Source organism: Filicampus tigris, chromosome 20 (assembly GCF_054856515.1).
Source record: "Filicampus tigris isolate MCC_2025a chromosome 20, RoL_Ftig_1.0, whole genome shotgun sequence".
NCBI classification, from domain to species: Eukaryota; Metazoa; Chordata; class Actinopteri; order Syngnathiformes; family Syngnathidae; genus Filicampus; species Filicampus tigris.
Window position 1 is genome coordinate 5,971,593 of NC_141236.1, and position 12,334 is coordinate 5,983,926.

Consider the following 12,334-nt stretch of genomic DNA (forward strand, 5'->3'; position numbering starts at 1 on the left):
ATTTAGGGTCTTCAATTGACCTATGCATGAGTCCAACCCCGAGCCTCAGCTAAACCAGACGTCCTAACCACTATTATTGGTGCTGCTTGAATCAATGATAATGAAAATAATTTTATTATAGCCAAACCCTTAAGAATCAATTATTGAGATCAAAAGTCCGTTGTTTGAGATTGTTTTGTAGTCGTTTCCTGTTTGCACCATGTCTTGTGTGGGAAGGACACCTCGTGGTGTTTATGTGAAATGACTCAAAAACTAAAACAAACGAGCCAAAGCCTATCTCGGTACTTCGGCTTTTTCCGGGCTTTTCCGGCGTCTGCAGCGCACAGAAGAGGTGAACAGGTTCCATTTTGTTTCGTCTTCTGTGTTTGACGTCTCTGTTGCCAGGCAGCCTAGCCCCTCAAAACGCTCTGTCAAGGTATTCATGAAAACTATATTTATCTCAAGAATTTGTTGTTTACGGTTGAAATGTCACGCATAGATCATTACATTATATTACTTGCTATCACGGGGTTTTTCTTGGTTTGTTTTTAGATGCTAACTAGGCCACGCTAGCTTTGTGCCGAACGACAACATAAATTAAAGTGGACATTATGGTCGTTTGTTAATAGATAGGGCCACTGCTTTCAGGATGAGTGGATGTCGCATATTCATCGGTCGACTAAGCCCCTCGGCCAGGGAGAAGGATGTGGAGAGATTCTTCAAAGGATTTGGGCGAATCCGAGACATCGACCTGAAGCGAGGCTTTGGCTTTGTGGTGAGTAAGGAATAGGAAGGATTCGTTCAGAGAATTTTTTGTTTTGAAACTACAGTGCTTTCAGTTGTCAATTGTTCATTAGTAAAGATGTAGAGTGTTGTGAGAGATCATAAGAAATGTTGCGTAGCTTCATTCATTTGACAGAAAAGTATTATTAATTGCTATGCTGTGTCACGTGTGAATGAAAGAAAATCGTGGTTCTAAGGCTGTACACAATTTAAAAAAAAACAATTCGCAGGATATGCAGTGGAGGGGCATATAGCTTTTCATTAACTCTCTAAAAGTAAAAACATCTCTCACATAATGTCACAATAAAGACACATTATAGCAGTCTCAATCAGAACGAGTTGTGCTTTATTTAATGCAGGAGTTTGAGGATCCCAGAGATGCTGAAGATGCTGTGTATGAACTTGATGGCAAAGAACTGTGCAATGAAAGGTGAGCAGTTTCCTTCGCTGTCAATAACAGCTGATGTGTACAATCTAATGCAGGTTGGGAAACCTCTGTGTCATGGGCTATATATGGCCTGTCTGTGGTGTTGTTTTGGTTTGGTTGATTTAATGTGACAGTTTTCTCTTGCTTGCACAGTTTTCTAAAATAAGAAGCAATGTGTGCTTGCTTCAAGCTATTTATTTGTCACTTGCAATTGAAGTTTGCTGTAAAATATAACCTAAAATTAAAGAGACTTAAATGTTGTTTGTTAAAAGCCAAAATACCCAGCCAAACCCTATAATTTCATCTAACACAAGCGAGCTAGCGTATTGCTAACATATAATGTGAAACACCACACAGGCTAAACGAAATTAGAGTATATGTCATGGTAATTATAAAGTTTCTAACAACTGCTATTTACTGAATTACACTGCGCGACAGTTAAGTTGTCGCTTTTTCTGGCACTAAACCTCTCTCTGTTCTCTCATGCAACAAAACCTAATCAAATACACACAAATTAAAGTACAGTGTTACAAGTAACAGTGTTTTTATTGTCTGTGATGTCAAGAGTGACCATAGAGCACGCTCGTGTACGTCTGCGTGCCGGCCGAGGAGGCAGAGGGGGAGTAGGTGGCGGCGGCGGCGGGGGTGGCGGCGGCGGTGGAGGAAGCCGCTTCCCTGACCGTTACGGTCGAGGCGCTCAGAACAATCGGAGGTATCACATATTCACACCTCTTCATGGGCTGAGAAACTTTTTACAGCAATTTTCATGATGTCGCTTCATTTCAGTCGAAACCCGCCTCCGATGCGTACTGAGAACCGTCTGATTGTGGAGAACTTGTCCTCTCGTGTCAGCTGGCAGGTCAGTATTGCCACAAGTTCTTTGAATTAAAAGTGATTTTATACACCAAAAATGTAATGAGAACATCATTAGGCCTCCACAATTATTCCTGTACCGTAAATGTAGAATTTCTGCTCAAAGTACTGTAGTTTTGTCTAAATTTGGTTATGCAATTGAGTCACATTTTATAATGTTTAAGATCTATTTTACTAGTAATTAAATTGTAACTCACAACAAAAAAAGTAATCTGTTCCTGTGTTCCAATTTTAACCAATTCTTCACCCCTTTATTTGCCAGCCTGACTGTTGTGTCATGTGGAAGAGCTCGCTTATGGTGGAGTTAACCCCTTCTGGGTCCTTCTGTCTGGGTTGAGCCTGTGGTGTCAGCCAGTCTGTCCTACTCCTACTAGTTGAAGCCTGCTGGTCATGTGAGCGCTCGCTCCTCACTCGGGGGAAGCGCTGGCGGCCCCTTCGCTCACTCGCAACGCCCTCTGTCCAAGGCAGGGGGCGCCAGGCGGTGGGAGAGGAAACAGGGAGTTGACAGAGAGAAAGCAGAGGAGCGAGCGCGAGTCGATGGCCGCGTTGAACGATGGTTCGTTAAATTGAGGGGCTTCGATCGATTGATATCCCCCCCTCCCCACTCTGGTGGTCCCACACATCGCGAGAGAGAGAGCGAGAGCGTGTGAATGCCTCCCCGATGCCTGTGGATATAATCTGCTGTTACCCCAAAGGGTTTCGCTCTCAGGTAGTAGTTTCCTCTCTTCCACCCTGTTCACTCTCTTTGCTGAGGCGGGGTCCCGAGCCAGGGACGGTCCCGGTGCGGAGCCCTGAGAAAACAGGGCTCGTTGCGCCAAATTCTGCCCAAGTGGCGCCACTGCAGTTTAATTCATGCAGATGGTGTTCATGTCTCTGTAGTTCAAATTAGAGGGTGGCCCAAGAATCTCAAAACTGCAACAAATTGGCTGAACCTAAATGGTAGAAGGTTGTGTTTTGGTCCTAAAAGCTGTCGTGTTGAAGACGCGGCCGGGTGATGGGTTTGAGGTTTTTGGCCCCCTCATGTAGCCTCAGTAGTTACAATCTAACCATCTCTCCTTTTGACAATTCAGTACCTTAATTGACTGTGTGTCCCGAGTCCCTCCCCGCATTAACCTCCGTTTGCATGTGTAGGACCTGAAAGATTTCATGAGGCAAGCTGGTGAGGTCACATTTGCAGATGCACATCGACCTAAACTCAACGAAGGGTTAGTTGTTGTCTTCTTCTGTGTTGTTCATCGGGGACGGAAATGTATTCGTGTGAATTTACCCGGACAATGTATCTCATTTTGTTTCCAGGGTGGTTGAATTTGCCTCTTACAGCGACCTGAAAAATGCTCTTGAGAAACTGTCTGGAAAGGAGATCAATGGCAGAAAAATCAAGCTCATTGAGGCAGCCCAGAAGAGGTGAGTTTTCACGAGCATTTTCATTGATTTTTTGTTGTCTTTTTTTATGTTCCTTTAGATACCTACCAATCAACTGTCTGATTGGGCTAGCTAGCTTCCTTCTAATCAACCGCCGGTTTATTTAACATACCAACTGTCCAAAGTCTGCCGTACACAGCCAAAAGCGACTGAACTGGACAATCTGCTAGTTCAGCCTGGTTACGTCACGTCTTCCCCGGTAGTTGACGACTCAACAGCGCACATCAGGCATTTGACCTCTGCAGTTGAAACCGACTTGCTGCAACAGAAAGAGTGACCCCCCCCAAATGTCGAAATCAGGCTACGGAGATGTGAGGTGCCACAGTATGAGCCACTGTGTCTGATTTTCTTTTTCAAACGTGGTGCAATTGTCAAGTAAGAAGCGGATAAAATTAAATGGAGGAAATGGGTGAGAAATAAAAGGTGAGTGAGTGAGATTTGACAGGCTGTTGGTAAAGATCACCGCATTCATTTAGGCAATTTTGAGTCTCCTCCCCCAAGATCTAATGGAAGAAGGTAGGCTAACTTACTTTTTGTGGAAATAGATTTTTGTTGCAAACACTTCTCCTTGTTGTGTGAATGAGTTGGAAGTAGCAACATTCAACACGACCAGTTGTTCCTCTATATTTGTCAGGTTGCTTCCTAATTGGCTGTGGTTCTGTTTCGTATTTTTGTACAACGTTGTACCTGGCATGAACGAACTCGATATTGAGCCTACAGGAAAAATCTTTCTTACCAAAGCCCTTACCGCAGCATAATTATTCAGGATCATCTTTCAGAGACTTCCAACTAACGGGCCTTTGCTGCGTTAGATCGGTAAAAAAATACTAAAATTCATATCAAGTACGTGTGTGACAATATTAAATGATCTACCTTACCTACTACATGACATATCTACCTACTGAGTAAATGACTTGCCTACATGCTACCTGCCTACCTGGATAGTTATTATTCACTGTTGTTGCCTTCTGAAGGTCAAGAAGTCGTTCCCGCTCCAGGAGTTCATCTCGTTCCTGCTCACGCTCCCGGTCACGTGATCGCTCTTCATCCGGCAGTCCCAGGCGCTCCGGCAGTCCCAGGCGCTCCGGCAGTCCCAGGCGCTCCGGCAGTCCAAGGCGCTCCGGCAGTCCCAGGCGCTCCGGCAGTCCCAGGCGCTCCGGCAGTCCCAGGCGCTCCGGCAGTCCCAGGCGCTCCGGCAGTCCCAGGCGCTCCGGCAGTCCCAGGCGCTCCGGCAGTCCCAGGCGCTCCGGCAGTCCCAGGCGCTCCGGCAGTCCCAGGCGCTCCGGTAGCCCGGCTAAAACCTGCGATCGCTCCTGCAGTGGCTCCCCAACCGGCAACACATCCCCCTCCAACTCCAAGTCAGTGGATCCAAACAAACGTTCCATATCTGGTACCCCTCCTCCTGCTTCTCCTCCCCACGAGAAAGACCCTGGCTCCCGGTCCCGTTCTCGCTCTCGTTCTCCTTCCACCGAAAGCCAGCGTTAACTCACCCCATTGTCTTCAGAGAATCCATTAGAAGAGGTTTGTTAAAGCTCAACACTGTTTCTTAAGAAAATGCCACTCTTGGGTAGAAAAGTATGGGTTTTTTTTCCTAGTGATTATTGGTTGTTTTTGATATGCAAGCGAGGCCTCTTATCTAATTAATTTGTTATTCTTTCTCTTGAGTCACTTCACAATGACTTCTCCAATGCCATCTTGTGCCGTGTTTGCCTGGCCCCTCTGGTGAGTCACTTTGGCTTTTGGGATGCTTGAATTTATTACAAAGCCTTTTTTTTTTGCCATTCTGTGATAGTTCAAACATTATCACCCTATAATCTTGCATTAAGGTACATTTACTGAAAATAATTTTGACCTACTGTCCAGTTGTTTTTTTTGTTTTGTTTTTTCCCCCCTCCAACCAACCACAGCCCAAGGATTCATTTACTTAACACTCGCGGTCGCTTAGATTGTCGCTTCTTTTTTTGATGCAATTTTTTAAATAGGTTCTGAAAGTTGTTTCTGGGGGGGGTGTATGTGAAAGGGTATACGTGTTATCTGACACTGTAAGTGATTTTAGTGTGTTTTGGAACAATACAGCCTTTTGTACATAGGGGTTTTGTTTTCAATAAAAATAGAGAACAACTGTGTGTAAGACATACTGTATTAAAGCGTTTTAGCAATGTTACACACTCTTCCTTCATCACTATGAATCTTCATCCATCTACTCAGTGTCGCCGGGACACAAACAACCTTTCACACTCACATTAACATCACTGAGTGGGAACCCACCCTACCTCCATGGAAGTAGCAGTAGTGGCAATTTATTGTAAAATAGTCAACACGCACGGCAGTCCTAACGCTGATGTTTCATGCGCAATAAGTCCTTATTTAAGATTGTCATGAAGGAAATCTGGCCCGTCCGTCATGCTGTCCCTTCGGCAAGTGCTTTCAGTCCGGCATCAGTCATAGCAGGCTGGTACACATCTGTTGGTCAAACAGCCCACCGACACAATTATAAATGATCATGCTTGGCTTAATGCGATATGATGATGATATTATTGAGTATGGCTCATGGATGATGTAGGCTCATAACATGCAGGCCTAAATCACCAAAACAAGTGTGAAGAATCTTTTTGTATGGCCGTTCTTTACCTTTCTCTTTTCTCGTGAGCTTCTGGTGACACCTGTAGGTGACGATAAGCGCCGTGGCCTCTAACAACTGGAAGCATATGTACACCATTGGGAAGAGGAAGAGCGGGCCGATCACGTCGGGCGGAAAGGCCAGCTTCAGGATGGTTGAGCACAGCTGAATGTTCTGGCAGCCTGTTTCCATAGCGACAGTCCTTCGCTCCCTGAGCGGTGGTACGGGAGGAACACATTCATAAGTCACGAGTATTTTGGGGGTGGGGCTCAACAGAACCAGGGATTGGATGTAAAATGCCAAATAAGGGGAACTATAATGCTGGCTTTTACATATTTGTTGATGAAGTGAATATGAAAAGTCTACACACCCCTGTTCAAATGGCAGGTTTTTGAAATGTTGCCTAAGTTCACACCCTCCTATAGCTGGGATGTGGCTGTGTTCAGAGTTAACCAATCAAATTGCAGCTCATGTTGAATGGCAGTCAGCACATGCTACGATTTAAAGTGTTTCTGATTCCCCCGAAAACAGTTCTGATGTTCTAGTAGGCTTTTTCTGCAATTTTTCTTCTTCCTAGCAGAAGCCGAAAGGTTTCCACTGGTATTTGAAATGCGCCTAATTACCTTCACCTTGACTAAGGCCCTAGTTCAATTCAGTAACAGGTGTGTCCGTATGACTCACGCTTGGCTGAGTCTGAAGATGGATGAGATGACGTAGCCGAAGGCGAAGCCAATGAACGGCATGACGGCGCCGGTGGCCAAAAGGGGAGGAGACATCACGGCCAGGATGGCGCTGCGGATCGCCACGGTGGCCACGACGGCGATCGCCACGGAGGAAATGGACATGATGGTCAAACCTACCTGAGAACAGACATGACAGCCACAGATTTTTTGGCCATTGACTGGCTCACACAAACAAAAACAAAAAAAAAAAACATTTGGTGCAGATCAAGAAATATATTTTCTGCTTTATATGTACTGTGTAATATTTTAGAGCTCCTTATGCGCCACCTTGGTGATGATCTTGGAGTATCGCGGCCTGTAGTGGTTGATGAGGATACCGATGCCGCAGGGCACGAGGATCATGGCGAGCGACACGGTGATGTCGACGTACGGAACAGCATTCTGCAGGTCGCCGAATCCCTGGCAGTAAAGGTAGAGCAGCAGCGGCATCATGCCCAGAGCCAGCAAGGTGGAACAGGACGTCATCACAATGCTGTGGAAGGGAACACGTGACTTGAAACCTTCCGATTGCTGCTCCTTGATAAAGGCGGACCCTAGCGGGGTGAGTGGCCGACGGGTTTGCCGTGCTGTGATAAATATTACAGGATCGCTTTTATGATGATGCAGGTCAGTCAACCCTAATGATGACAGGAAGTGCGAGTGTGTACTTGATTGCGTCATTAAGGTTATTGAACTGTGGAGTGAAATAGAATAATAACTATGCACGTGTGTGTGTACCTTAGGTTCATGTCCCCGTTTATAGCCAAGGCCAAGATGTTGGAGAGGCTCCCCCCTGGGCAGCACCCACAGATCAGGACCACCACAGCTGCCATGTCAGCCAGCTGGAAACCCTGCAAGCAGCAATAATGGTAATACAGCACAATCAACATCATTCTTATTCAGCAGTGATTCTCAGTATGGTATGAGTACTACAAGTGGCACACAAGGTCACTCTCGTGGTATGTTTACTTAAAGTGCAATTTTTTTATTTAACTTTTATGTGAAATAGATTTTTAATTGAATCAATGTACTAATTTTTCCCCTAAATTGAAGCTCAATGTGACAATGGCTTACAATAATAAAGTGACGTTTTAGGGATAAAATCGCTCACGGTTTTTTTTGAACACTTGGACCCACTACACGGCTGTATTTTTTTTAAATTCTGGTGTACTGCGAATTTTTTAAGAGTACGTTTAAAAAGTTGTCGAACCACAGTTACATGGCAAATGTATTTATTGCATTACACATACAATACGCTTGTTTGTACGTTTCGATTGCAGTTCAATCAGAAAACTGCAAAGTTGACCAAATTTTAGGTCGTCCTTATTTTCCGCGCAATTAAACTTGTTAGTTTGCTCAACACTAAAATAGTAATATTTATAAATACCACAGTTTACATTTGAATTCTTATTAGTGCAATGTCAATATATGTAAATAAAGATATCTGTATACTGTTAAACATTCAAATCGGCAAAACTATTTTAAATCTGTCAATTATCAAAGGATTTTCAGAATGATTTTATATTTTTAACGAGATCATTGTTTCGTAGATTGCCGACAAGATCCTTGAAAGAACATACCGACCCATCATCAAAGGCATACTTTCTACATCATTAAATCAACAACTGCAGACAGTATCTTGCAAGCAAGCATCTCCTTTGTCTGAGTTAATTATTATCTAATCAGCGTAAGTAATGCAATAATACAGTACAGTATGTGAGCGCAGGTCAAATGTGACCATCAAACCAACCTTGGCTAAGCAAAATGCTGTAAGCGGCATGACACAATACTGAGCCAGGACTGCAATCACCACCCCTTTAGGTTTCACGATGTGACCCTGGGGGGGGGGGGAGAAGAATATAAACACAGTGATTAATAGTCTACCATCACAGTCCTACACAATGTGAAAGAAGGCTGCTGGAGTCACCTTGATCTTGGACACCTCCATGGTGCATCCCAGTGAGATCATGGTGATGAATAAGACAGTCACCATGAGCACGTTAATAGTTTTATCCACCACGGGCGACAAAAAGGGCTTAAAAAGAACAGCGCTGCTGTTTGCGGACGTCACATTGAAGGCGTCCATGCTGGTGTTTTGCATTGGATTGGGATTCGGCAACTGGCCCACGATGTGATCCATGCTCAAGTCCCTGAGTGGCACACGAACTAAGACATGGATACCAAAAAAAAAAAAAAAACAATCAAACGAAGCTAATAACATTGTGTTCATCCAACATAATACAGTTAAATTGAACTTTCATTCGTGCAATTATAGATACAAGTTCAAGTGAAGCTCAAACTCTTCTGTACTGCCATTATTGCAAATGAATATTGAATGAATATTGAATATTCTTGAATGAATATGAATATTCTTCGAATAATCACCGGAGTACTTTTCAAGTTAAGACATGATTTTCTGCAACGGGCAGAAAGGCCACCGTTGTATTGATAAGCAGTACTTTACACCAGCACAATAATCAGTGGCCATCAGTTCATAGTACAAATTGTATAGTGCCGAGGACCTTTACCCTAATATTCATTGTGCGTAGTTCGTTACTTTAGAAATATTTTGTAGAGTGCAATTAAGACTTCCTTCTCTCATAAATAAATGCAGAAAATACAAATGAATATAGGCCAAGTAAACATTTTGAAAAATGTCTTCATTCAAGAATCCAAACTATTATAACTCCGTTGTTTTTGAATCTGTGCATTTAATTACACAGGGTGTTAAAAAACAACTTTGCTTTTTTTTCCCCCTTCCCAAACCTCACTTCATTACTGACAACCACATCCTCCCTGCAGGCACACTCCTGCACTGAACTCACTACTTTACTCATAAAAAGAGGAGAAACACATTTGACAGGAAGAAAATAGCCGAAGTGCGACTTGTCATCTCGCGCTGTCATGCGGATTACTGTGAAGGTGACGATTAAACACTTTCTCCAAGAGGTCAGTCTGCATAAAGTGATAGAAAAGTCCCACGTGGACACAAAGACAGACAGAAATCTCGCAGTTTACCTGTCAAAGCATGTGCACCTCTTCTCTGCTCCCCAAGACTAATCTTCTTCCATTGCGACTGACTTTTATGTCTCCCACTCGCACTGGTGACAAGCGCACTTTGTGGTCGTGCACAGGTGCCATCTAGTGCATGTTTCTAGCGCAGAGCGAGGCCTGCAGCAGAGCTCTGCATATCTCAACAAAGACAACTTTGGGAGCATGGGGGATGACTGTTTACAAAGTCTGCCTCACAGTCGAGGTCCCGGGTTCCAATCTTGGCTCAAGCCCTTGCGCTCCCTTGTTTTTTTTTTTTTTTTTTGTCCGAGTACTCCGCTAATATACTGCTATTACAAAAACTTGCATGTTACTGCACATAAAAATAAAAAAAAGTTGGTTGGACTCAAAATTTCAAGGTAACAAACTGATACATTTTTAAGTTGGGTAATTCATCAAAATATTTCAAGTTTTGCTGTTGTGCGTGCGAGTCTGACTTCACACTAGTTTCTGCCTCCTCTATATAATTAAACTTTTATTTCGGTTGTGTTTTACAATAAATCATGACTGATTTGTACTATTTATAACATTGGTGTTGGAAAAGAAAGTGGAACAAAAAACACTTTATGCAGTGAGCGAGAGTACAGTAGTTTTCCTGGTACGTCAGCGGTTACTGACCCACCCTATTATTTCCATATAAAAACACCACTTTTGGGACATAGTGAAAAAGACCTGACGTATCGGTCATTTAATTTATTTTTATTTTTATTTTTTTTATACATTGAGTACATGATTCTGACAATGACATGAAATTTCATGAAATGACAGAATGCAATTAGCATGGGAAAAAATATTAATGAATTTTTTTTTTTTTTTTTTTTTTTTGGGGGACAGTTTTAATTGAGTACGATGACCGAAATGCTGTCTACAAGTCATTGGCTCGCAGCACACAGTTGACGGCGCCAAGAACAAACGCTGCATGCGATGGCCACGCTCGACAGACTGTTACTCTAATGCCAGTGCCAAGGTTGCTGATGGCTTTCATGTGCTGCCTGTAAAATCTTCTGCAGAGCAAGACAAAGCACTCGCGATGCTGAAATGCGTAACTGAAGGAGGAGACGGCTTGAAAACCGAGCAGTGGGCAGTATAAGTGAGCAGTATACAGTATGTAAAAAAAAAAAATTATATATATATATAGATATAGATATCGTATATATATATATATATATATATATATATATATATATATAGATATATGAAGGGTTATGTGGCCCCTCTTTTTCATAAAGCCTGCACTGACAACAAGGGCCAAGGACAAAAAAAACCCACATCGTGGTCAAAGCATATTCTCTGTCAGTGTTTTTCTACATATGGTAGGGGGCAAAAGGAGGGCATAGTGGTTAAACAGGCCAATCCCTGTAAAGACATGGGGGATGGGTGCTGACTGGTGAACTGATCAGCCTCTTGAATGTTATAATTACAGTTCCCTGTATCACGTGCCTACATTTTTGCACTTATTTGTTTTCTTTCTGCAGCTCCAGACACAACTAATCAATGCACACTCTTGACGAGCAACCTGCAGGCCGGGCAGGTCGTGACCTTACGGGACTTGATCCGTCTCTCGAGACCCTCCGAGGCCAAGGGGGAGAGATTAGCGACGAGGGTGTGGCAAAGAGGTTTGTTTGTGATCAGAGTGAACGCTCGTCATCATATTCACCATCGTAAGGGGCATTTTAAAGGCACGCAAATGTGATTGCTGCCGACCGTGTTGGCTTCGCTGCAGCAGCAGGATGGGCCCATTGTGTTGCCAACCTTTACATTAAATAGGATCCTGAGTGACCTTGATTACCCATGCTGCTGCGGGACATAAATGTACTGTATAAGTGTGCAGTATGTGAGGTTAAGATAAATGATACAGGATGAGTGGAATGAAGCTTTTCTTCATTGATGGAGGACAGGGTGTCACTCACAGCTGCTGTGGCCTCGTGGCCTGCTGCAGGTCATGAAGGCTTTCATTATTTATTTTTATTTTTTACACATTTACTGAGCTGGATGTGCAAACTAATCCACGATGTAAGCTCCTTATCTATAGTACAATTTTGTCAAAAAGGTAAAACCTGAGCAGATTATTCACTATTTCCCCTGCAACCAAAACCCTGTTTATCATCCCCCGCAAACATAGAAATGCCTCATTATCGTGAGGTTATTTTATTTTCCATCCATCCATTTTCAGCTCAGGGTCACGGGAAGATGGGGTTTATTCCATCTGACTTTGGGCAAAAGGCAAACTATCCCCAAGACTGGTCACAAGTTAATCACACTGCACATGAAAAGACAGAAAACACGTACACTCACATGGGAATTTATATATGGAACAAATGCAACATTTTCAAATCAAGTATCAGAAACTACTAAACACACTAATGTAGTATATTTGTAATGTAAGAATTTTACTTTGACATAATATAACCAAATGCAAACAAATAATAAAATGCAGTTTAGAAGAACAATATGTGT

General features: G+C 43.2%; 2 protein-coding genes across 3 annotated transcripts; one reads left to right on the top strand and one right to left on the bottom strand.

Moving 5' to 3' along the window:
* Window positions 1-297: 297 nt before the first annotated feature.
* Window positions 298-5,610, top strand: srsf5b (serine and arginine rich splicing factor 5b). Of its 2 annotated transcripts, none has more exons than XM_086019722.1 (8): window positions 298-415; window positions 628-754; window positions 1,122-1,192; window positions 1,755-1,901; window positions 1,976-2,048; window positions 3,194-3,267; window positions 3,359-3,466; window positions 4,459-5,610. In XM_086019722.1, exons 2-8 carry the CDS (start codon window positions 629-631, stop codon window positions 4,967-4,969), a joined length of 1,110 nt encoding a protein of 369 aa, XP_085875848.1. In that variant the 5' UTR covers window positions 298-415; window position 628; the 3' UTR covers window positions 4,970-5,610. The 2 variants fall into 2 exon arrangements, with proteins under 2 accessions (XP_085875848.1, XP_085875849.1); XM_086019723.1 differs by having other exon boundaries at window positions 316-415; window positions 609-754.
* A 50-nt stretch (window positions 5,611-5,660) lies between these two features.
* Window positions 5,661-9,868, bottom strand: slc10a1 (solute carrier family 10 member 1). Its single transcript, XM_086019734.1, has 8 exons — window positions 9,845-9,868; window positions 8,754-8,992; window positions 8,577-8,663; window positions 7,565-7,677; window positions 7,115-7,319; window positions 6,786-6,964; window positions 6,116-6,315; window positions 5,661-5,947 (listed from the first exon to the last, which is right to left on the bottom strand). Exons 2-8 carry the CDS (start codon window positions 8,964-8,966, stop codon window positions 5,886-5,888), a joined length of 1,059 nt encoding a protein of 352 aa, XP_085875860.1. The 5' UTR covers window positions 8,967-8,992; window positions 9,845-9,868; the 3' UTR covers window positions 5,661-5,885.
* Window positions 9,869-12,334: the final 2,466 nt, after the last annotated feature.

What these genes read in the sequence shown, in the direction of transcription:
- srsf5b (XM_086019722.1), top strand. Translation starts at nt 629, where the DNA reads ATGAGTGGATGTCGCATATTCATCGGTCGACTAAGCCCCTCGGCCAGG. An exon ending in AGCGAGGCTTTGGCTTTGTG is followed by an intron (nt 755 to 1,121) that starts GTGAGTAAGGAA and finishes TATTTAATGCAG; the next exon opens with GAGTTTGAGGATCCCAGAGA. An exon ending in ATTGAGGCAGCCCAGAAGAG is followed by an intron (nt 3,467 to 4,458) that starts GTGAGTTTTCAC and finishes TGCCTTCTGAAG; the next exon opens with GTCAAGAAGTCGTTCCCGCT.
- slc10a1 (XM_086019734.1), bottom strand. Translation starts at nt 8,966, where the DNA reads ATGGATCACATCGTGGGCCAGTTGCCGAATCCCAATCCAATGCAAAAC. An exon ending in ACTCCAAGATCATCACCAAG is followed by an intron (nt 6,965 to 7,114) that starts GTGGCGCATAAG and finishes GTCTGTTCTCAG; the next exon opens with GTAGGTTTGACCATCATGTC. An exon ending in GCTCACGAGAAAAGAGAAAG is followed by an intron (nt 5,948 to 6,115) that starts GTAAAGAACGGC and finishes TTTGACCAACAG; the next exon opens with ATGTGTACCAGCCTGCTATG.